Source organism: Eretmochelys imbricata, chromosome 1 (genome assembly GCF_965152235.1).
Source record: "Eretmochelys imbricata isolate rEreImb1 chromosome 1, rEreImb1.hap1, whole genome shotgun sequence".
NCBI classification, from domain to species: domain Eukaryota; kingdom Metazoa; phylum Chordata; order Testudines; family Cheloniidae; genus Eretmochelys; species Eretmochelys imbricata.
Window position 1 is genome coordinate 23167662 of NC_135572.1, and position 25126 is coordinate 23192787.

The 25126-nt window shown below is 43.3% G+C and overlaps 1 protein-coding gene across 1 annotated transcript in view; it reads right to left on the bottom strand.

Moving 5' to 3' along the window:
- DLG2 (discs large MAGUK scaffold protein 2) overlaps window positions 1-25126 on the bottom strand; it is a 1498860-nt gene that overhangs the window by 1292686 nt on the left and 181048 nt on the right. The window contains exon 4 of the mRNA XM_077807758.1: window positions 9709-9854. Coding sequence (XP_077663884.1) covers window positions 9709-9854 — 146 coding nt within the window. The remainder of the gene's footprint in view (window positions 1-9708; window positions 9855-25126) is intronic.

A 25126-nucleotide genomic window follows, 5' to 3' on the forward strand; every position in this document is an offset into this window, starting at 1 on the left:
TAAGTAAAATTGTAGCAAAACGAAGACTCACTGGCACAGCACCTCCTGCTGGTTGTCTGGGAATTAGCTCTTTCCAGCCTCAGAGCACCCTCCTTCTGGCCAGTGTCTCACCTGCCACTGGCCCCATGTCCCTCCCAGACCCTGGTGCCCTTTACCTCAGGGTTCTGCCTTCCACAGTACCCATGCTCTGGGTCTCCCCTTGCAGAGGAAGCCCCCAACACTCTAAACCCACCTTGCCTCAGTGGCTACTGCTAGTCATCATCTAGCCCCCGCTCACTGGGGTAGACTGCAGTCTGTAATAGCCCCTCATCACTGTCAAGGGGGGTAGGACCTGCTGCCTTTGCCTATCCCCGGACTGCCTCTCTGCAGCCCCAGTACCTTTTGTAGGCCTGCAGCCTGGGGGGTCACCAGGCTGGAGCTCCCCAGCTTCTTTTGCCCTTTTCCTCAGCTCAGCTCAGCCCTTCCAACTCCTAGGCTAGAGTGAGACTCCTCCAGCTCCTGGTCCCCAGCCCTCTAATAAGGGCCAGCGGGGCTTGGATTGAGCTGGCCACAGCTGTGGCTGCTCCTCCAATCAGCCGAGCTGGGCTGTTTTAACTCCTTTTCCCCAGCCACAGCCCTTTCCAGGGGTGCTTTTACTATTGGCTCCCCAGGGCTGTTTTAACCCCTTCAGGGCCGGAGCGGGGTGACCACCGCGCTACATCAAGGTAATGAAAATAGAGATTAAAACCAGGGTGAACTTGTGTCTTTTAATGAGGGTTGTCACTGAAGGCAAGCCTATTACTGCCATAGCTAAACAGCAATTTAAATTTTTATTTTACCAGATGGGGACCTCTCTCTAGAAACTTATGTGTTCCCATTAGCACAGTATATGAACTGCTCAGTTTTTAAGGCAGTTATCTTCACAAAATCCCTGAGAGGTAAGAAAGTGTTACTATTCCATTCTATAGAGGAGGAACTGAGGCACATAGAAGCTAAATGACTTGCCCAGGGTCACAGAGGAAAGCCATGGTGGAGCAAGGAATTAAACCCAGCTTTCCCATGTCCCATGCTGACTCCCTAACCACTGGCCTATCCTTCCTCTCTTGTCACCAAAATATAAGTTACCATCTCCACGCCTAAGAGTAATTACATTCTATTGTGCTGCAAGATTTTTGTGGTTTTTAGAGGCTAAAGTACTTCATGCTTCTTTAATTACCGTATATACTCGATCATAAACCAGTTCATTTATAAACTGACCCCCCCAAATTGCATAAGTAAAAATGGAAAATTTCTATGACCCATTCTTAAGCCAACCCTATAATTCAGGGGTTGGCAAACTTTGGCTGCTGGGCCATCAGGATAAGCCGCTGGCAGGCCAAGACGGTTTATTTACCTCAAGCGTCCGCGGGCACGGAGGTAAACCTAAGTAAACAAAGTGTCCCAGCCCACCAGCTGCTTACCCTGACGGGCCGGGACAGCAACTGGTGGGGAAATTTGGGGGAGGGGAGAAGCTGGGGGTCAGGGGAGCAACCCCTGTGACCATCCCCCACATGACCCCACCCTTAGCCCAGGACCACCCCCCACACTCTCCCCATCCCATCCCTTCCCACCTTAGCTGGGGCAGGCCAGGGGAGGATGCCTCCAGTGGGCCAGACCGGGCGGCACGGCCACAACATGTTCCAGTGGGCAGGGCTGAGCAGCATGGTCGCAGTGTGCTCTGGCAGGCAGGCCGGGCGGCGTGGCCACAGCTTGCTTTGGCAGGCAGGACCAAGTGGCACGGCCACAACCGGCCAGCCCCGGAGCTGCAGCTGCTTCGGAGGCTGGGGGGGAGAGCAGCGTGGCCAGAAGCGGAGAGACTCTGGTCCCGCCTCTTCCCTTCTGGCTCTGCTGACTGTGCTGCCTCTCCTTGCCCCCTCTGTTAGGGGTAGGGGGATGTCCCACCTCTCCCTCTCTATACCCATTCATAAGCTGACCCCCTTCTCTGATGCTTCCCTTTTTTACTAAAAAAATGTGGCTTATGAACGAGTATATACGGTACATTTCCTTTCAGATAAGCATAGGCAAAATAAATATTTTCTTTCTCCACGGACTGGGTTTTCCATTGGAAGCAAGGATTTGTGGTGATGTGCTCACATTATCTCACACTATAACTGTAGCAGAGAATTGTGGGTCACAGACTCATTTAAAATGAGTGAGGGGAGGAAGGCCAAAGAATTCAGAACCCCATACGAGAAATTAAGCAGATGCTAAAATACACTGATGAACATGAAGTGCTTTTCCACACCCAGATCTACCGTCTCGGAACTCTCCGTTCATTTTTGGCAATGCTACATTCCCACCAACTGGGTTGCTGTGTAAGCTTATAAGAAATAGTTCCCTTATATCAGCAATAATCACAACTACAGCAAATTCTGTTGCCTCCCCCCACCTCCTCCCCAGTTCCAGGGGAAACTCATGACAAGACAAAACAAAACACACACCCCCAAGGTAAGAAGTGCCCAGTTTCCTGTTTCAATGGAAAAGCAGAAAAATCAGCTGTACAGGCTACACCCTGCATCTATTTTTTCTTTCTAGCTTTATCTTGGTACTTCGTATTACTTTCAATTAAGGATTTTTAAAGAAAAGTCTAATACCTTTCAGATTAGCCCCTAAATAACTCTCTCATTTGGGATCATCTCATCATCCACAGCAGTTGGTTTGCTACAGGGGTAGTGTGACGCGTCAACAGACTCTTCTTCCTATATTACTCAAAATATACATTTAAAAAATATGACCCAAAACATTCCAGCGAAATTTGAAAGATTCTATGCAGATCCGATACTGCTGAAATTATTTAAATCTACAGTATTTACAGCAATGCGAGATACATCAACACTCATAAGTAGTTTTCATACACGGTACAATGCAATAACAACAACACTAACAATATCAGTGACCTGTTGTTCTGCCCATGGCCACTGAATGCCCTCATACTCCCCACTTTCTGAGGGCATCAAGGGATAGGGTGAACCAACTGCCTCTCAGCTTCTTCACCGGCTGAAGTCTTGTAAGGACTTAGAATAGTGGGGTAGGAAGATGGGTCGCGGAATACTTACAGTCAACACATTGAATAACATCAGTTATTACAAGGTAAGTTTCAGAGTAACAGCCGTGTTAGTCTGTATTCGCAAAAAGAAAAGGAGTACTTGTGGCACCTTAGAGACTAACCAATTTATTTGAGCATGAGCTTTCGTGAGCTACAGCTCACTTCATCAGATGCATACCGTGGAAACTGCAGCAGACTTTATATATACACAGAGAATATGAAACAATACCTCCTCCCACCCCACTGTCCTGCTGGTAATAGCTTATCTAAAGTAATCATCAGGTTAGGCCATTTCCAGCACAAATCCAGGTTTTCTCACCCTCCACCCCCCCCACACAAATTCACTCTCCTGCTGGTGATAGCCCATCCAAAGTGACAACTCTTTACACAATGGGCATGATAATCAAGTTAGGCCATTTCCTGCACAAATCCAGGTTCTCTCACTCCCTCACCCCCCTCCAAAAACCCACCCCCATACACACACAAACTCACTCTCCTGCTGGTAATAGCTCATCCAAACTGACCACTCTCCAAGTTTAAATCCAAGTTAAATCAGAACATCTGGGGGGGGGGGGGTAGGAAAAAACAAGAGGAAATAGGCTACCTTGCATAATGACTTAGCCACTCCCTGTCTCTATTTAAGCCTAAATTAATAGTATCCAATTTGCAAATGAATTCCAATTCAGCAGTTTCTCGCTGGAGTCTGGATTTGAAGTTTTTTTGTTTTAAGATAGCGACCTTCATGTCTGTGATTGCGTGACCAGAGAGATTGAAGTGTTCTCCGACTGGTTTATGAATGTTATAATTCTTGACATCTGATTTGTGTCCAGTGGGGTGGGAGGAGGTATTGTTTCATATTCTCTGTGTATATATAAAGTCTGCTGCAGTTTCCACGGTATGCATCTGATGAAATGAGCTGTAGCTCACGAAAGCTCATTCTCAAATAAATTGATTACAAGGTAAGTAATCTCTTTTTTTCCATTGAGTGGTTGTCTATAAGTTTTCCACTCTTGCAAACTGAAGAGCAGTTAACAGATGGAGGTGAGCCCTACATCAAGACAGATCTATGTACTGCTCTCCCAAAGGTTGCATCCTCCCTGGTTGCCTGACCAATTGCATAATGTTTCATGAAAATATAAACAGATGTGGCCACCTTACATATTTTCAAAACTGAGACATTATTAAAAGAAGCAATGTGAGAAGCTTGAGCACTTGTAGAATGCACCCTAAATACTGACAGAGGATCCCAACCTAGAAACTGATAACACAAATTAATACATCTCAAAATCCAATTTGAAAGTGTCTGAGGAGAAATCTGTTTACATTTAACCTCTCAGGCTGTGCCAAAAATAATTTAGTTCTAATCAGATAATGGCTAAAGCTCTAGCTACATCTAAAGTATGCAGAATCCTTTCCATTCCATTAGTGTGAGGTATTGGACAAAATATTGGCAAAAATGGACTGGTTAACATGAAACTCAAACACCATCTTTGGCAGAAAACTCTGATGAGGCCTTAATGAAATCTTATTCCTAAGAAAAATCGCAGAGGGAGACCGTCACATCAATGCATTAATTTCACCCATTCTATGTGCAGAAGTAATTGCTACCAAAACCACTGTTTTCATGGACAGGTGACTTAAATGGACAGTCAGCTAAGAGCTAAATGGGGTTTTCATTAAACCTGACAATAAAATATTCAGATCCCCTGTGGAGGTGAGTCCTTTACTCGTGGAAGTACTTGAAGTAGACCCTCAAGGAAACTTTTAACTATGGGATATTGAAGCTAAATGTACTTTGATAGAATTAAATGATAACCCAGAGGATTTAAACCAGAGGAGGTTTCTATTATGAGAGGTATATTGGTCTCAAAGAGGGAAAATATTATGATCGCAGGACCAAGCATCCCATCTCTTCCATTTAGAGCTGTAAGTAGCCCTAGTGGAAAGTTTTCTACTATTTATTAAAACGTCCTGAATTGCCTGACAACAGGACTTTTCAGTCTCATTCAAGCAGCTTACATCCAGGCTATCAGATGTAAGGATGTCAAGTCCAGATGAAACATTGTCTTGTTGTGCTGTGACATCAAGTTGGGAATCAGAGGAAGGGTGATTTGTTTTCAGATCAACAACCTGATCAGCTCTGGAGACCAGTGCTGACTGGTTCATGCTGGTGCAATGACAGTCATGGAAGCAGAGTCTTGTATGAGCTTCATTAACTGTCTTGGAATCGAAGACATTAGAACTTGTTGAGGATCTCTGATAGTCATGTTCATGCTTTGGGTCAACAGGACTCAATATACTCTTCAGTCATGGTTGGAGAGGACAAAGCCACAATCTGGCTTGAGCAGTGACGAACATGCATGATGCCATGTGCCCTAACAGTCTCATACACACACTGACAGTTTCTATATGGTTTCTTTTCACTTGAAGGATATTCACCAACTTCTCAAACCTATTTTGAGGACGATATACTGAGGCTGACTTGGAATCTATCAAATCTCCTATAAATTCCACCTTTTGAGGTGGAATTAAGTTTGATTTCTTCACATTGACTCTTAGACCTAGGTTTGAGATAAGGCTCAGAGTGAAGAAGATGCGATCCGCTGCTTGCTTTTGTGAAGAGCCCTGAAGCAAATCATCTAAATATGGATTTACTTTGATGTTGTATCTTCTGAGGAACACCACCACTTAGGCCAGACACTGTGAAAACCCTTGGAGCCAAAACCAATCTGAAAGGCTACAATTTGTACTGGTAGTGAGAGTCATCATTCTGAACTTTTGTTTCTAGATTAAAAGAGTTACATTGTCTCAAAACTAGAATGGCTCTCCTACCCCCTTTTTACTTTGGTAAAAGGAAAAATGAGAATAAAAACCTTTTCCTTTTGAATTGAATGGAAACCCCCATAACCCCTAGATCTAACAGGAACTGAACTTTCTCCCATAGAAGCAATTTGTGAGAGGAGTCCCTGAAAAAGGACAAGGCAGGGAGATAGGAGGGATCTTCAGAAAAGCAGACTTTGACTCCCTCAGGGAACTGATGGGCAGGATCCCCTGGGAGAATAATATGAGGGGGAAAGGAGTCCAGGAGAGCTGGCTGTATTTTAAAGAATCCTTATTGAGGTTGCAGGAACAAACCATCCTGATGAGTAGAAAGAATAGTAAATATGGCAGGCGACAAGCTTGGCTTAACAGTGAAATCCTTGCTGATCTTAAACACAAAAAAGAAGCTTACAAGAAGTGGAAGACTGGACAAATGACCAGGGAGGAGTATAAAAATATTGCTCAGGCATGCAGGAGTGAAATCAGGAAGGCCAAATCACACTTGGAGTTGCAGCTAGCAAGAGATGTTAAGAGTAACAAGAAGGGTTTCTACAGGTATGTTAGCAACAAGAAGGAAGTCAGGGAAAGTGTGGGCCCCTTACTGAATGGGGGAGGCAACCTAGTGACAGAGGATGTGGAAAAAGCTAATGTACTCAATGCTTTTTTTGCCTCTGTCTTCACGAACAAGATCAGCTCCCAGACTACTGCACTGGGCAGCACAGCATGGGGAGGAGGTGACCAGCCCTCTGTGGAGAAAGAAGTGGTTCGGGACTATTTAGAAAAGCTGGACGAGCACAAGCTCATGGGGCCGGATGCGCTGCATCCGAGAGTGCTAAAGGAGTTGGTGGATGTGATTGCAGAGCCATTGGCCATTATCTCTGAAAACTCATGGTGATCGGGGGAGGTCCCGGATGACTGAAAAAAGGTTAATGTAGTGCCCATCTTTAAAAAGGGGGAAAAGGAGGATCCATGGAACTCTAGGCCAGTCAGCCTCACCTCAGTCCCTGGAAAAATCTTGGAGCAGGTCCTCAAGGAATCAATTTTGAAGCACTTCGAAGAGAGGAAAGTGATCAGCAACAGTCAGCATGAATTCACCAAGGGCAAGTCATGCCTGACTAACCTAATTCCCTTCTATGATGAGATAACTGGCTCTGTGCATGAGAGGAAAGCAGTGGACTTGTTATTCCTTGACTTTAGCAAAGCTTTTGGTATGATCTCCCACAGTATTTTTGCCAACAAGTTAAAGAAGTATGGGCTGGATGAATGGACTATAAGGTGGATAGAAAGCTGGCTAGATCGTCAGGCTCAACGGATAGTGATCAATTGTTGGCAGACAGTATCAAGTGGAGTGCCCCAAGGGTCGGTCCTGGGGCCGGTTTTGTTCAATATCTTCATTAATGATTTGGAGGATGCATGAAATGCACCCTGAGCAAGTTTGCAGATGACACTAAACTGGGAGGAGAGGTAGATACGCTGGAGGGTAGGGATAGGATACAGAGGGCCCTAGACAAATTAGAGGATTGGGCCAAAAGAAATCTGATGAGGTTCAACAAAGACAAGTGCAGAGTCCTGCACTTACGAAGGAAGAATCCCATGCACCGCTCCAGGCTGGGGACTGACTGGCTAAGCGGCAGTTCTGCAGAAAAGTACCTGGGAATTACAGTGGACGAGAAGCTGGATATGAGTTAGCAGTGTGCCCTTGTTGCCAAGAAGGCCAATGGCATATTGGGCTGTTTATAGGAACATTGCCAGCAGATCGAGGGAAGTGATTATTCCCCTCTATTTGGTACTGGTGAGGCCACACCTGGAGTATTGCATCCAGTTTTGATCCCCCACACTACAGAAGGGATGTGGACAAATTGGAGAGAGTCCAGCGGAGGGCAACAAAAATGATTAGGGGGCTGGAACACATGACTTATGAGGAGAGGCTGAAGGAACTGGGATTGTTTAGTCTGCAGAAGAGAACAGTGAGGGAGGATTTGATAGCAGCCTCCAACTACCTGAAGGGGGGTTCCAAAGAGGATGGAGCTAGACTGTTCTCAGTGGTGGCAGATGACAGAACAAGAAGCAATGGTCTCAAGTTGCAGTGGAGGAGGTCGAGGTTGAATATTAGGAAACACTATTTCACTAGGAGGGTGGTGAAGCACTGGAAAGGGTTACCTAGGGAGTGGTGGAATCTCCATCCTTAGAGGATTTTAAGGCCCGGCTTGTCAAAGCCCTGGCTGGGATGATTTAGTTGGTGTTGGTCCTGCTTTGAGCAGGGGATTGGACTAGATGACCTCTTGAGGTCCCTTCCAACCCTAATGTCCTATGATTCTATGATCACCTGAAATTGTATGATATAACTTGAATGAATTATGTCTAAAATCCGTCTGTCCACAGATATGTTTCCCCAGGCATGTTGGAAAAATTTTAAACACTGGCCAAATGGGATAGGCACAAAACATGAATCCACTAAAAATGGTTCAATATTCTCGACAGGTTGATGAAGAGATGAAGTAGCAGAAGGAAAATTCATGGAAGAAGAAGAATGCTGTCTCCAAAACCATTGTTTCTTCCTGGATGGATCAGGTTGTCTCTGATAAAGGTAAGAAGACTGTAGCAGTTGAAAGGGTTGCCTGTAAATAGGCTGCCTACACTGTCTCTTTCTAGTTTGTGGAATATAAATTGCTGTGGTTTTGCTCAAAATCTGAATGTGTCTTTCATTAATTCTGAATGCTTCTTTCCTTATTAATTTATACCATCAAATTTTTTATTCCTTCAGAGATCCTGTTAGCCATCTATAGTTCCAACCTAGTTTTTGGAACAATCCAATAAGAAATGCCATGTGGAACTGTGATATGTTTCTGAGTTTTTATTTTATTTCAGATTTGTTCTTACAAGTGAATTTTGCTCATGGAAGGTGCTTGATTGACAGCGTTGAAAACTAAAATCTTCTCTTTTTTCACAGTTTATACTGTGACAATGCAAATGTCTACCCAGTGTCCTTTGTTCGTGTGCCTTGATCTTGGCCTGGAGATAAGACAGAGCAGTTTGGACTCCATGTCTACTGAATCCTTGGCCTCTCTGCTGAGGTGAAAATAATTCACTAGTTTTTGTGGTAGAGTCCACCAGGAAAATCTATCAGTTTAGTTCACGTAGGCTGCCTAGCAGTCTTTGGTCACTATTGACCAGGGATAGAATTGACCCAGGCATAGTAAAGAACAGATTCAAATCCTTCCACCAGCCGCAGACTTTGGTGCCTAGATTTTGTCATCTATGGTGCTTGATATTCCCAGGGCTGAGCTTGAGTTCAGTGGGAGCTGTGGGTGGCAAACACCTCAAAAAAATCAGGTCTAATTTTAGGCACACATGTATAAAAGTTTTGATAGCAACTTTTAGACAATTCTTACATACTCTTACGGAGCTAAGACTGGAATGATGGTATTTCATATTCAGATAACACAGGCTACTAGCACATGAGCTAAAAGGGTTCACCCTTTATGAGTAGAATTAGGTCCCTTATTCTCCTTGAGGACCACCCACTTGATAAAATCAAACACAAAATATCAGACAAGACAGACAAAGGGTTGAGAAAAGGAAGCACTGCACTCCCCATTTCACAGGGGAGCTGAAGCACACTGAGATTAAGTGACTTGTGCAAGGTCACAGAGAATGTCTGTGTCAGAGTCAGGAACTGAAGACAGATCTCCTGAGTCTCAGTATAGTAGTATCTCAACCACAAACCACCCTTCCTGAATTAGAAGGCCACCACATGACATTTTCCAACACCTGAGCCGTCTATTTCATTATATATACTTGTAACTATTCATCTATTATGGTACCTCTTGGTTTTTCTGCAGACTTGCATGGCCTGTAGCAGAAGATTTCGTCTTCTCCCATTTCTCTGCAACTTGATTTGCTTCTTCTGTTTTTTGCTCACAGCTTTTTTGGGAGTTTAGCAATGTCACTTCGTAAAACTCTTGAATATCTGTTAGTAACGAGAAACAAATAAAAAAGATTTCATTTGATATGCTGGATTTAGCAGTCCTTGGTATTTTTCTGTAACCAGTAAATATTTATGTACTTTAGAAGCTACATTATAATGGTAAACACATAATATTACATTTCTAGCAGAAGCCAACATGCCAATTAGTTTTCTGAATTTTTATTGATCATTTCAAGGAAATATATGAACAACAACTATTGAGAGACGATTGAGAATGAACATATTGCAATAATAAATGAACAACATATATAAACCAAGATATGGTATGAGATAAGAACAGTTCAGATTATCTTGGAAAACAAACTAGAAACCAAACAGATGTTAGCCATCTAAAAAGCAGCTTACCCCTGACAGCTCTCCAGGTGGTGGAGTAGCTCCTAGTCTTAGCTGCCACTTCAATGGGAACTCTTTTGAAGTGGGTCAGGGCACAGAGGCCATCCTAGTTAGGCCAGGCAGGAACTGCCTCCAGTTACACTAGGTAAACCCCTTCAGAAGTACATCTCACTATTCCAACAGAAGCAGCAGCTCAAGCCAGGACCAGGAGCTGCTGACAGCTACAGCTCTGGACAGCTCAGTTCCCACCTGCCAAAACTGCCTCTGTATTTAATTATTAATGGAAAACATTACGGATTCAAATCTATGCCAATTAAAATACCAGCAAATTGGACTAATCTTCATCTAATTTTTACTGTCTTCACCATCACAAAATAGCTTAGTACTAGTATAAGATGATGAAAAAGGTCTCCGGGTATAAGAAATTGTCCTTTTAAAATGATAAACTGTAATCTATAGAAAGTTATATGAGCACTAATTTCGCAGAGATATTTCACAATTACTAGAAGAAACTTACTAAATGGTATAAAAATGGAAAGATCTGTAGGAATGTATAGTTATATAGTGCTTAAGGTCACTTTTCACCATTAAAATTAAAAACTATAACACATTAGCTACAGCAATGTTTTGTAACTACTGTTAGAATTTGCATAGCAAAGTTACAAGTGTACAGTATATAAGATTCCATACCAAGCCAATTTATATGGCACCTGCAAGAAAAAAAACACATTAAACAAATATGTACTGAACTCTAGGTAAATGCCCTGCAGAAATAAGCTGGAGAAATTGACCTGTGGTTGTCGCATACAGCTGCCACAGTTGTAGTTGTAAGAGTATCTGGTTTGACAAGAGTCAGTCAGCAAGGGAAGAGGAAGACATTATTTGCAATTTGATACTAGAGACTACCTGATTTTGTGTGTTTATTAAAAAATAATACACACAATATGTGCATATTAGAGAGAGAGAGAGATGTTCTTTTTAAAAGGTCTTTATCTGCTCTACGAAGACTCTAGGTTTCTCTCTCTAGAAAAATGACTGGTGTGTAGATGAGAGGAGAGCTCTTATACTGGCGTAAACTGAATTTCAGCACACTCTTGTGATTACAAAACCTCATGATGAAGCATAGAGGATTCAATCCAGTCTTGTCGCATCACGTTACCACAAGCTGAAAGTGCCATCCCTATAGATCAGGGCAGTAACTTGCAGTCAAGGTGTGCACAAAATAGAATCTAAAATATGTGTCACGTGAAATACTCTTGATGTGACAATTCTAGTAATGTGTTTTGAAACTGTTGAATGATCTCCATTGAACAGTGCTGAGGATGGGAATGAGTTGCAGTGGAAGCAACTGGACTGACAGCAGTGTTGGGATCAAGGTAGGACACAGTACTGGGGTTGAGACGGGTGGGGAGGCCATATTTAAAATAGATGCTGCAGCATGGCAGTTGCCATTTCATGTAATCACAAATCTAGTCTTTTTTCTGGATGTGACTTATAGGAAGGTAAATCGAGTCAAATTACTAAAATCTTATGCAAGTGAAATCTGCATCAGGTATTTACCAAATGCTAAGAAATACTAAGATCAAATTTTACTCAAAAATGCCTGTATTAATATTGGCCATCTTGGCGCACACACAAAATCACTCTAATTTTGGCACTGGTGCAAGATGTACTCTATTCCCCAATCCCAAACACTTTCTCAAGGAAGAAACTTGGGCTTGTTTCAAGAATGTTTGATCCCACAGGATTTTATTTATCTCAGCCCAATTAAATATAGTCATTTATTTGTTAGGATAGGGCTGACTTTCTGTATTCAATTATCTCATTTGCATTTGCTGTTCTCTTAGCCTCGCCTGAATAGTTTGTTAAGTTTAACACAATACAATGTACAACCACAAGGAATCTTATACATTCTAATATTAAGTAGCTGTGAAGAGAGCACTGGGGACTTTAAATTTTCTGTATGCAGCCTAATTACTTAATGTTGTATGAATGGCCCAAAAATGCCTGAAAAAATGCATCTGTATAACTTTACAAATGTATATGGACACGCATATAATACTAAGCCATGTATTAAATGGTGCAGTCATAAATCTAGTCTAACAAGTCAGCTTCTACCTCAATGATGGTCTCTCTAATAGTTCACAAACTCTCTCCCAAACAACTTATAAGAAGATCCACAAGGGGCCCAATTATCCTCTAAGTTACACTGGGTTGTGCTAGAAATCAGTGGTTCTCAAACTTTTGTATGGGTGACCAATTTCACACAGTAAGCCTCTGAGTGCGACCCCCCCCCTTATAAATTAAAAGTACCTTTTTATATTTAACACTATTATAAATGCTAGAGGCGAAGCGGGGCTTGAGGGTGCAGGCTGATACCTCACAACCCCCACAGTTGTGAATCCCTGTGCTAGTGTAACTCCACTGACTTAGTCCTGTTTTACACTAGTGTAAGGGAGTGCAGATTTGGGCCCTTATTAAATGTGGGGCTCATAGTACTGCCTATTATTATGATTGCCCAACACTTCCCATTGTAAGATCCTGTTTTCAGTTGCTTATAACTTTGCCAAACTTTAACCATTTGGGCTGAAATTTTCCATGCCAGGTATCTGCCTCAGGCTGAATTTTTTGGAAAATTGCAGCCAAAAGGTTTTAGTCATTGCAGAGAATGAGGTTAGGAGAAAAATACATTGTTTTGTAATGTTAAAAAATTATTGGGACGTTTTCTTAGAAATACCTTAACACTCCCATTGGAAGTCAAAGTCTGACGTAAAGTTCACAACACAACTCCATGGCAGAGTCAGGAACAGAACCCTGAATTCTTAACACCCAGTTCAATGCTCTCCAAACAACATACGTTAGCAGTGAACTACCAACAAATATTTGATGTTATAATCAGGGTGAGAGGGTGGCTACAACAACTAAGACTAATGAGATAAAACTAGTAGGATGAATACTGGGGGGACAAAATCTTAACTGCGTGATCCATGAAGCAGCAGACTAATCTTCCAGCGGAAGCTGCAAAAGCCCCAACATTCGAGACATATAAAAGTTGTCTGGAAAACATTCTAGAGAGATTCTCTAAAGAACAATCTTGCCCTGGGAGATGTAATAGAAAACTCAATAAGTGTACACCTCTAACTAGTAAAATAAAAATAAAATCCATCAAAATAACCTGAGTTAAAATTTAAGATTTACATTTAACTTAACCCTTTAATTTAACATTATAAACCCCACATGGGAATGAATCCCAAGTTTGGAAGAAGCAACAGGCTACAATGTAGAAAAGCTCACTTTTGCAGCTCTTACGCAGCTAGTATCGTATAGAGATAACAAGTTCAAGTTCAAGCACTTCCCCTATGGGGATCAGACAATCACACAGCCAAACTATGTTGCATAAAGCCATTTTTCTACACACCTCTCCTGTGCAATATTCTTATCAGCTACAGCAGAAGATCAGGACCCAGGAGTTCAAACCTGTTAGTCAACTCCTGGTGATTAGGGCTGGCTGGGAACTGCTTTTTTGTGTAGTGGGGATTTCCATGATTTCAAAATGTTTTTCCATTCAGAAATATAATGAAAAATAAAGATTTAAAATTTTCCATCCAATTGAAAATCCCCAGAACAATTCAGTTCGTGTCAGTCAAATTTTTCCATTTCTCATCAAATATAAACTTTTGTTCTGATTTCACCTTTTTATATTATATAATATTAAATTTTAAATTTTGATATAAAAGGTCATTTTGAAATGGAAAATTGAAACCTTCTGTTTTGAAAAATCAAAACAATTTCAATTTTTCTTTTCAAATAAACTTTTGACAAAATGTACTCACTTCTGTGAAATGTTTCACTTTCAACTAATAGACATTTTGCAACACAATGATCATTTCCAACTAGCTCTACTCTGGAGTATAACAAACTAAATAAATCAAGTATTTTCAAAGCAATCATAATGCAAACACAATTAAACCGAGTGCTCAAAGGAGCAAAATTAAACTGTTCACTCATGGTCACAACTCAGATTTGCCCAGGCCAATTTTATACAGAGAAATCCAGCAAGATTTTCAGCTATGGAGTAGGGAGAGAAGGTAGGCAGTAGACCGAGCGGGATGAGCATAAACAGCAGAACATTGGGAACTATTTAAGAATATGTTACTAAATACCCCCAAATTCACAATCCCACAATCAAGGAAGAAGATTATATGCTGATTAAAAAAACAACCTGCTATAGAGGAGAAGTGATTATATATATATAATCTGCTTTCACTTCTCCTGCTTTCACTTCTCCTCCATATGAACACAAATGGAAAAAAGGCAATGTTGAAGCTAGGAATTGTATAAAATTGATAAGAGAAGCAAAAGGACATAAGAAAGGACATTGAGAAATCAATGGTCAGCAGAGTTAAGGACAGTAGGAAGTTTTTAAAATATATTAGGAACAAAAAGAATCCTAAAAAAGATACTGGTTGGAAATGGTAGAATTGTCAATAATAATGCAGAAAAGGCAGTAAATAGTCAAGCAGTAGGTGACGAACAGTGTAACGTTAGACCAGGCTGAAGTTGCATTGAACAGATATTCACACTCAACAGTTGATGGGAAAAGTGAAAATGAGGATTAAAGGTGTTTGCCATTTTCGACTTCGAAAGGTATCAGATTCTGATTGGGTGGAAGCATTATGGAAAGTAGCAAAATCATATGGAATTGCAGATTAGATCATCATTATATACGAGAATACTTACAATGCTGCAAGAAATGGTGGAAAATTAAGCAACTGATTCAAGTCAAAGACAAGGGGGGGATGGAATCACCTTTGCTTTTCATCATGTATTTAAAGTAGACATTAAAAACATTAGATACGTTTGAGGGCATGACATTGGATGATCTAGCATGAAGCTCCTTAGCTTATGCAACTGACATAGTACAACTGACAGACCCATGTGAATTAATTATGATACTCTTCATTACCCTGGAAAATTGGTGTAGTTGACTTGGAGTTGCAGTAAATGCCAAGAAGACAAAGTGGTTGCACCTTGGAAAAGGGACAGTAGATTAAGTGTGAAAATGCAGCAGCTGTGAAGCCACAGAACAAGTAAAATCTTATGGGTACTAGGAAGCTTGAACAAAGCCAACGGTTCCCTCAAAACTGAGGTGGAAAGGTGAGGTGCCTTAGCTACAAGTGCTGCAAAGAAATTGATGAAATGGACTGACAAAAACATTACGTTCGGTGCCAACGTGCAAATTTATAAAATCAGAGTACTAACAATATTATTCTATCATCTGCACTTACACATCCACCACCTATCACCCACATACTGACAGTCAATCCAAATGAGCTAATCAAGTATTAGAACAATACCCGCACTGCTTCACGAACTTCCACTAGGTCAACTAGTCGAGCATCCTACCCCAAGCAGAGTTTGTTTACAACAATGCCAACCATGTCTCCACTAGGCAGAGTCCATTCTATGCCCATTGTGGCTTTCAGCCCCGTTTCCACCTCGCCACACCTGTCAACTCCACTAATCCCACAGCCATAGACTCATGAGGTCCAAGAAGAACTCAAGAAGAACCTCCCTGGACAAGGCCAAGGTGGGCTACAAGCAATACACTCACTGTCAGTGCTAGGGAGGCCCAGCATTCACGTCAGGCAACAAGTGTGACTCTCAGCCCAAAACTGCTGCACCAACGGGCCGTGTCATAAACTGAACCAATGACACCTCAGGCTATAGCCCATCAACCAGGTAATCAACCCAGTGACCATGAAGCTTCAGTTAGCCACATCCCTCAAAATACACCAGTATTTCATATATCCTTGCTAAAACCCTACATCAACCACCCTTTCGTTCAGAGAGCCAACCACTGCCCCCTCTGGTGTGGATCCATTGAGACGATGAGTGTCAGGTCCACAAGATACTGGACTCAAAAAATCAGGCATGGCTCCCTCTGATATCTTGTGGACTGTGAAGCTATGACCCAGAAGAGCAATGCTGGGAGCCTGCACTCCAAGTCCATGCCTCTGACCTCATGGCAGCCTTCTAGGCAGCCTATCCAAACAAACCCAGGACAGCAGGGTCTGCTTGTGGGACGGGTAATGTAAAGCCAGACGGGCCTAGAACCAAGACCTGCAGAGCTCCCAAATAGCTGGCATCTCCATGCTGCCACTAGCAGTAGGGGTGTTACAGACAGCAGTCCCCTGCCTCCTGATTGGCTCCCCACACTATATAAATCTAGGGGGTGTTGCACAATGTGTCCAGGGAACAGTGTGGATTCTCTAAAGCTGACATGGCCATTCCTTGCTCCTGAACTTGGGGTTTCTACCTCAGCTTCATTTGGACTTTGCCGTCTGACTAGGACCCTGAAACCTGACTTGGACTCTGACCCTTGGTATCAAACCTGGCATGGAATCTGATTATGCCCTCCTGTGCTGCACACTGCCTCAGGTTTCCCCCTACTCTGACCATTAGTCCTCTCTGCCTGGGTTGGGATCCTGAAAAATCTGACCTAGAGGCTGACCACCAATTATATGGAGGGACATCGTGACCAGGCTGGGCTTAGAGGAACAAGCCATGAACAGGAAAAAGTGTACTGCTCCCAGTTTTCACAAGGAAGCTCTGGGATGAAAAAAGACCACGAGAGCAGTAACTCAGGAGCATGTTAAATAGCAGTGACCCAAGTTAGACATTCTAAATCAGCAAGTCTCGATAATTTGCATCCTAGAGTTTTTAAAAGGCTGACCAAAGAGTTCTCTGGACCATTGATGTTGATATTTTAATAAGTCTTGGAACACTGGAGAACTTCCAGAGGACCGGAAGAAAGCTAATGTTGTACCAGTATTTTAAAAGGGTAAATGGGATGACCTGGGTAATTATAGGTCTGTCAGCCTAACATCAATTTCAGGGGGAAAAATGGAATGGCTGATATGGGACTCAGTTAGCAAAGAATTAAAGGCGGATAATATAATTAATACCAATCAAAATGAGTTTATGGAAAATAGATCTTGTCAAACAAAATTGGTATTTGTTTTGATGAGATTACAAATTTGATTAATAAAGATAATAGTATTAATGTAATATATTTAGATTTCTGTAAGGCATTTGACTTGGTACTTCATGACATTTTGATTAAGAAACTAGAATGACACAAAATCAATAAGGCTCACATTAACTGAATTAAAAACTAGCTAACTGATAGGTCTCAAAATGCAAACGTAAATGGGAAATCATCATTAAGCAGATGTGTTTTTAGTAAAATCCTGCAGGGATCTCTTCTTGACCCTGCTTTATTAAACATTTTTATAAATGATCTGGAAGAAAACATAAAATAATTACAGATAAAGTTTACAGATGATCCAAAGACTTGGAGTGGTATATAATGAAACGGACAGGTCACTGATACAGAGTGATCTGGATCATTTGGTAAGCTGGGTGCAAGCCAACAACAGGCGTTTGATGGGGGATTCTAGCCTGGGAGACAAGATAAAACTTGAGGGTCACAGTGGATAATCAACTGAACATGAATTCTCAGTGTAATGCTGTGGTTGCTGGTGAGTATTTGCTTCAGGTTGGGGGGCTGTCTGTGAGCAAGGACTGGCCTGTCTCCCAAGATCTGTGAGAGTGATGGGTCATCCTTCAGGATAGGTTGTAGATCCTTGATGATGCGTTGGAGAGGTTTTAGTTGGGGGCTGAAGGTGATGGCTAGTGGCGTTCTGTTATTTTCTTTGTTGGGCCTGTCCTGTAGTAGGTGACTTCTGGGTACTCTTCTGACACCATCATAGGGCCTAATCACATCAGCCACAATATTAGAGGCTCGTTCACCTGTACATCTACCAATGTGATATATGCCATCATGTGCCAGCAATGCCCCTCTGCCATGTACATTGATCAAACTGGACAGTCTCTATGTAAAAGAATAAATGGACACAAATCAGACGTCAAGAATTATAACATTCATAAACCAGTCGGAGAACACTTCAATCTCTCTGGTCACCCGATTACAGACCTAAAAGTGGCAATACTTCAACAAAAAAAACGTCAAAAACAGACTCCAACGAGAGACTGCTGAATTGGAATTAATTTGCAAACTGGATACAATTAACTTAGGCTTGAATAGAGACTGGGAGTGGATGGGTCATTACACAAAGTAAAAGTATTTCCCCATGTTTATCCCCCCCCCACACCCCCCACTGTTCCTCAGACGTTCTTGTCAACTGCTGGAAATGGCCCACCTTGATTATCACCACAAAAGTGCCCCCCCCACCCCCCACTAGTAATAGCTCACCTTAAGTGATCACTCTGGTTACAGTTTTCAGAGTAGCAGCCGTGTTAGTCTGTATTCGCAAAAAGAAAAGAAGTACTTGTGGCACCTTAGAGACTAACAAATTTATTTGAGCATAAGCTTTCATGAGCTACAGCTCACTTCATCGGATGCATCCGATGAAGTGAGCTGTAGCTCACGAAAACTTATGCTCAAATAAATTTGTTAGTCTTTAAGGTGCCACAAGTATTCCTTTTCTTTCTGGTCACAGTGTGTATAGTAACACCCATTGTTTCATGTTCTCTATGTATATAAATCTCCACACTGTATTTTCCACTACTCCTGTGTTGCCTCGTTCCTGCAGGACAGCCCTATCCCTGCCTGAAAACCCACCTTGCTGTTTCCCGCTTACTCCAGGTGATTCTGGCTCTGAGCGTCGGCTCAGGTCTCTGGCTTTTACTCTTGGCTCTGTTACCCTGTTTCTGACCTCTGACTTGACTCCTGGCTCTGGCTTCTGACTCCTGCCGCCAGCTCTGGCCCTAGCCCCAACACTCAGTTCCCAACACCTGCTCCTACCACTAGGCCCAATGCCCGCTCCAACCACTAGGTTAGATCTCCATCATCCTGGTCACCTGGCAATAAGTTTAACCACATTCTTCATCATGTTAATGAAGCAATTAGTTACATATTCTTTTCTTAAGGCTTACTACTGCTATGATGTAGAAGTAGCATGGTGACCATGCAACAGGGCATCAAAGGCAAGATCAGATTCTCTTGTGCTCTCTACTCTGGTCATCACATTTTGCCTTGTGCTTATATCTGTATCTCTCCACCTTTGCACCAGACAAAGTCAGGTCCTCAATTAACCAGTTAGTGTTTTTTCTGGTTAAGTGAAGCAAAGGCTCTATAACCAGTGTGATTAACAGGAGGAAGAGGGGACACCCTACCCAGCCTGTAGCCCTGAGACTACATCTATACTATGAGCTAGGGGTGTGATTTTCCCACTCATGTACACAAACACACACTAGCTCTCAGTGAGCTGGCATGAGTATAAATAGCAGGGTAACCGCAATAACCTGGGTAGCAGCAGCTGAGACGTGTCAAGTACATACCCATTGGTTTTGGCTGTTCTAGATGATTTTCAAGCAGAAGTCTCGCACTGTGCTTTTCTCTCTCTCCTTTCTTTTTGTTTTTTGGTTTTGGGTTTTGTTTTTTTTTGTTTCTGCAGAGGAAAAGCAATTAAGAGGAGGCTGCCCATTTTACAAATATTTTTACTTTCCCACTATTTCCTGGAAAAAAAATTGCCAACAGCAAATGAGAAAAGTTTCCCTGTATTCAACCCCCAAACAATGTTCTAATTTAAGTCTCTCTGCTGTCGCATAGCATGCTGTACCATGGCAACTTATGTCAACTGACGTTCACACAATGTGGTTCTGAAACGTTTTTAAGTCTTTATTTAGGTCATTGGTACGGATACGTAATGATCAGAATGCTTTTTTACATTCCTTCTTCAGGTTATCACACCACAAAGCAATTCCTCTTAACCCAAAATATTAACACGCAATACAGCCCTACTTTTGTTAGCCAAACCAAAAGGATCACTGTTCGTGAGGCCCAATTCTCCCTATATTTACACCAGTGTAACTCCGGTCACTTCAGTTATATTATATCTGATTTACAACAGTGACACTGGGATCAGAATCAGGAGGATGTGACACTGGGATCAGAATCAGGAGGATGTGTCACATAGACAGGAGGAGAGAGATACATTCCAAATATTTATTTTATCTGTCTTGTATTTACAAAGCAAGCAGGGGGCGTGACAGGGAGCAGGGAGACAACTGGCATCAGCATGTTCTTTAGAGTGCAGTCTACCTGATACTGTCTGTATTTAATATATCAAGAACAATTAAGCTTGAAAGGATAACCTTGTTTATCACTTGATTTGGTTACTCTGTGTGTTTCAGCAAACACTTCCTCCCTTGTGACTTACTGTACCTGTCATCACTATAGACAGACTTCCCACTGACTTCAATGGGCTTTGGATCAGGCTCACGGGAAGCATATACAGCCAGACTACAAATGACCAAGAACTGTTTTCTCCATCTTTGCCTGGCAAAATGAGTGAGCTTTTCTGTCTGATGTGAACTTACTACCATTCTGTCTTCTCAAGACCGGATTATTGTAATACATTCTACATGGGGCCATGTCTTGAGTCCATTTGGAAAGGACACCAGGGCACCAGTCTGCCTGTCGATTTCCAAGTAAAGCTTGATATGTCAGTTTTTAACACTAAAGTCCTAAATGGTTTGAGACCTAATTACCCAAGAGACCACGCTGTCCCTGTGCCACTCTGCCACAGTTCCAAACAGAGGAACTAGAGCCAGATATCCCTTGAAATAAAAGGGAAGGAACAGCTGGCAGGGTGTTCTTGTGGAGGGCCCAGTGGCTGTGGAATTTGCATCCCACATTGGTCTTCAAGAGCCCTGACTTGTTAATGTTGTGCAGCCCATCGGTTTTCCAGGAATGAGGTGGATCGGTGGCTAAGGAGATAACTAGGGGAGGCCTTCCAACATGACCTCTTTTCTTGCCAGGTAATTCTGGGCAGTCAATTTGACTACAGCGAGGGATTGTATGCGATAGGGTGTATTTTAACATGTTATAAGGGCACCCAGAGCACAGGAAGTACTATGTAAATCAAAATAAATAGTTATAGGCTCTTGGTGCAAGTACTTTTCTTTACTAAGGGAACATATGTCTAAATGGCATCATTTATATCCTGGGGAGCAGATTGTGTGAGGTCAACCTCAGCCATCTGGTCTGAGTTATTAGCTTGGAGCAAGGAGGAGGATAAGATGTCATTCAAGAAGAAAAAACAGAAACGGATTGCAGTGTAGAAATAGCAGGGAAGTGATCAGTGAATGTACCAGCCTGCCAAGAGACGTCTTTAAAGGCACTGTCAATGAAAAGGTTCCAAAACGAGATTAGATAACACACTCCATACAACACAGCTTCGGAGATGGTGTCTTTCATGCAAAATGTATCCAGAATGGATTAAGTAATAGTAAAAGCTTTATACAGTAGCAAAGGGAGAGAGAAATTACAAAGCAAAGGACAACAAACATTTTCAGATTAAATTTGGTGGATTCTCTGTAACTTAAAGTCATTAAATCATGATTTGAGGACTTCAGTAACTCAGCCAGAGGTTATAGCTCAATTACAGGATTGGGCGGGCGAGGTTCTGTGGCCTGCCATGTGCAGGAGGTCAGACTAGATGATGAGAACAGTCCCTTCTGGCCTTAAAGTCTATGAGTATAAGTTTGAAACTGAAATTTGGTATCAGCAGACACTATCACCTAACCCTCTAATTAGGTTGCAGGTGTCAAGATGTTGCCCAGCCTTGCGATCCTAATGGGCTCACCACTACTCCACAGAGTCCTCACTGCAGCAGTAGCCAGAAATGCCATTTCTGTCATCTGCTCATTGAAAGACTACACCTCCTCTGTTTGACTGAGCACTAGCCCTGGGAATCCATCCTTACTCACCTCCAGCTTGGAGTAACACAACCAGTGCCATGGTTTCACTGCAAAGGACAAGCAGAACATTCATCTGCTCCAATAAGCCAGTAGCAGATGCCAGCAAGTCAGTGGCAGAACCAAGGTCTCTTGATTCCCAGGCCACTGACCCTTCTGCTGAACACACTGCCTTTAATAGAATTAGTAATATTTATTGAGTAAGGACACTTAATAAAAGAACCCATAGTTTACTCATAGAACTCATAGACTTTAAGGCCAGGAGTTTGCCTGGGAGTTCGCCTGGAGTGAGCCCAGTGAGGCTTACGTCTTGCAAACTTCTCTGAGGAAGCTCATAGTAAGAAGGTGGTATGGAAGGGGGGGGTTCAGCTGTTGTGACCTGCACTGGATGTGCCATGTTTGTCTTTCTTCCACAGGACAGAAGCAACTTTGTCTGTACAAAGTGCGAGGTGGTCTCCATATTGGAAGAGAAGATTGAAGGTCTGGAGCAACAGATAACGACCCTGCATTGCATACGAGAAACTGAGGATTTTCTAGACAAAACTCAGGATAGGCTTCTAGGGGCACAAAGCTCTAAAGATATAGAACAGGTTGCACAGAGGAGCCAAGAGGCCAGTGAAGAAGCTTGGCAACATGTGACCTCCAGAAGAGGTAAGCGGAATGTCCGGGTTCCAGTAACTCAGACACAGGTAACTAACCGCTTTCATGTTCTCTCCGCAGGTACCGTTGCAGAGAGTGGACCAGATGATATGTCTGGGGCGAGAAAGCAGAAGGAGACTCCGCTGGTTGGAAGGCATGAGATGCGATGTCCTGAGGTTGGGGGTTCCACGACCACCACTCCCAAGAGGAGAAGGCGGGTGGTGGTGGTCGGGGACTCTCTCCTCCGGGGGACTGAGTCATCTATCTGCCGCCCTGACCGGGAAAACCGAGAAGTCTGCTGCTTGCCGGGGGCTAAGATTCGCGATGTGACGGAGAGACTGCCGAGACTCATCAAGCCCTCGGATCACTACCCCTTCCTGCTTCTCCACGTGGGCACCAATGATACTGCCAAGAATGACCTTGAGCGGATCACTGCGGACTACGTGGCTCTGGGAAGAAGGATAAAGGAGTTTGAGGCGCAAGTGGTGTTCTCGTCCATCCTCCCCGTGGAAGGAAAAGGCCTGGGTAGGGACCGTCGAATCGTGGAAGTCAACGAATGGCTATGCAGGTGGTGTCGGAGAGAAGGCTTTGGATTCTTTGACCATGGGATGGTGTTCCATGAAGGAGGAGTGCTGGGCAGAGACGGGCTCCATCTTACGAAGAGAGGGAAGAGCATCTTTGCCAGCAGGCTGGCTAACCTAGTGAGGAGGGCTTTAAACTAGGTTCACCGGGGGAAGGAGACCAAAGCCCTGAGGTAAGTGGGAAAGAGGGATACCGGGAGGAAGCACAGGCAGAAATGTCTGTGAGGGGAGGGCTCCTGCCTCATACTGGGAATGAGGGGCGATCAACAGGTTATCTCAAGTGCTTATATACGAATGCACAAAGCCTTGGAAACAAGCAGGGAGAACTGGAGGTCCTGGTGATGTCAAGGAACTATGATGTGATTGGAATCACAGAGACTTGGTGGGATAACTCACATGACTGGAGTACTGTCATGGATGGTTATAAACTGTTCAGGAAGGACAGGCAGGGCAGAAAAGGTGGGGGAGTAGCACTGTATGTAAGGGAGCAGTATGACTGCTCAGAGCTCCGGTACGAAACTGTAGAAAAACCTGAGTGTCTCTGGATTAAGTTTAGAAGTGTGTGCAACAAGAGTGATGTAGTGGTGGGAGTCTGCTATAGACCACCGGACCAGGGGGATGAGGTAGATGAGGCTTTCTTCCGGCAGCTCACGGAAGCCACTAGATCGCATGCCCTGATTCTCATGGGTGACTTTAATTTTCCTGATATCTGCTGGGAGAGCAATACTGCGGTGCATAGACAATCCAGGAAGTTTTTGGAAAGCGTAGGGGACAATTTCCTGGTGCAAGTGCTAGAGGAGCCAACTAGGGGGGGCGCTTTTCTTGACCTGCTGCTCACAAACCGGGTAGAATTAGTGGGGGAAGCAAAAGTGGATGGGAATCTGGGAGGCAGTGACCATGAGTTGGTTGAGTTCAGGATCCTGACGCAGGGAAGAAAGGTAAGCAGCAGGATACGGACCCTGGACTTCAGGAAAGCAGACTTCGACTCCCTCAGGGAACGGATGGCCAGGATCCCCTGGGGGACTAACTTGAAGGGGAAAGGAGTCCAGGAGAGCTGGCTGTATTTCAAGGAATCCCTGTTGAGGTTACAGGGACAAACCATCCCAATGAGTCGAAAGAATAGTAAATATGGCAGGCGACCAGCTTGGCTTAACGGTGAAATCCTAGCGGATCTTAAACATAAAAAAGAAGCTTACAAGAAGTGGAAGGTTGGACATATGACCAGGGAAAAGTATAAAAATATTGCTCGGGCATGTAGGAATGAAATCAGGAGGGCCAAATCGCACCTGGAGCTGCAGCTAGCGAGAGATGTTAAGAGTAACAAGAAGGGTTTCTTCAGGTATGTTGGCAACAAGAAGAAAGCCAAGGAAAGTGTGGGCCCCTTACTGAATGAGGGAGGCAACCTAGTGACAGAGGATGTGGAAAAAGCTAATGTACTCAATGCTTTTTTTGCCTCTGTTTTCACTAACAAGGTCAGCTCCCAGACTGCTACGCTGGGCATCACAAAATGGGGAAGAGATGGCCAGCCCTCTGTGGAGATAGAGGTGGTTAGGGACTATTTAGAAAAGCTGGACGTGCACAAGTCCATGGGGCCGGACGAGTTGCATCCGAGAGTGCTGAAGGAATTGGCGGCTGTGATTGCAGAGCCATTGGCCATTATCTTTGAAAACTCGTGGCGAACCGGGGAAGTCCCGGATGACTGGAAAAAGGCTAATGTAGTGCCAATCTTTAAAAAAGGGAAGAAGGAGGATCCTGGGAACTACAGGCCAGTCAGCCTCACCTCAGTGCCTGGAAAAATCATGGAGCAGGTCCTCAAAGAATCAATCCTGAAGCACTTACATGAGAGGAAAGTGATCAGGAACAGTCAGCATGGATTCACCAAGGGAAGGTCATGCCTGACTAATCTAATCGCCT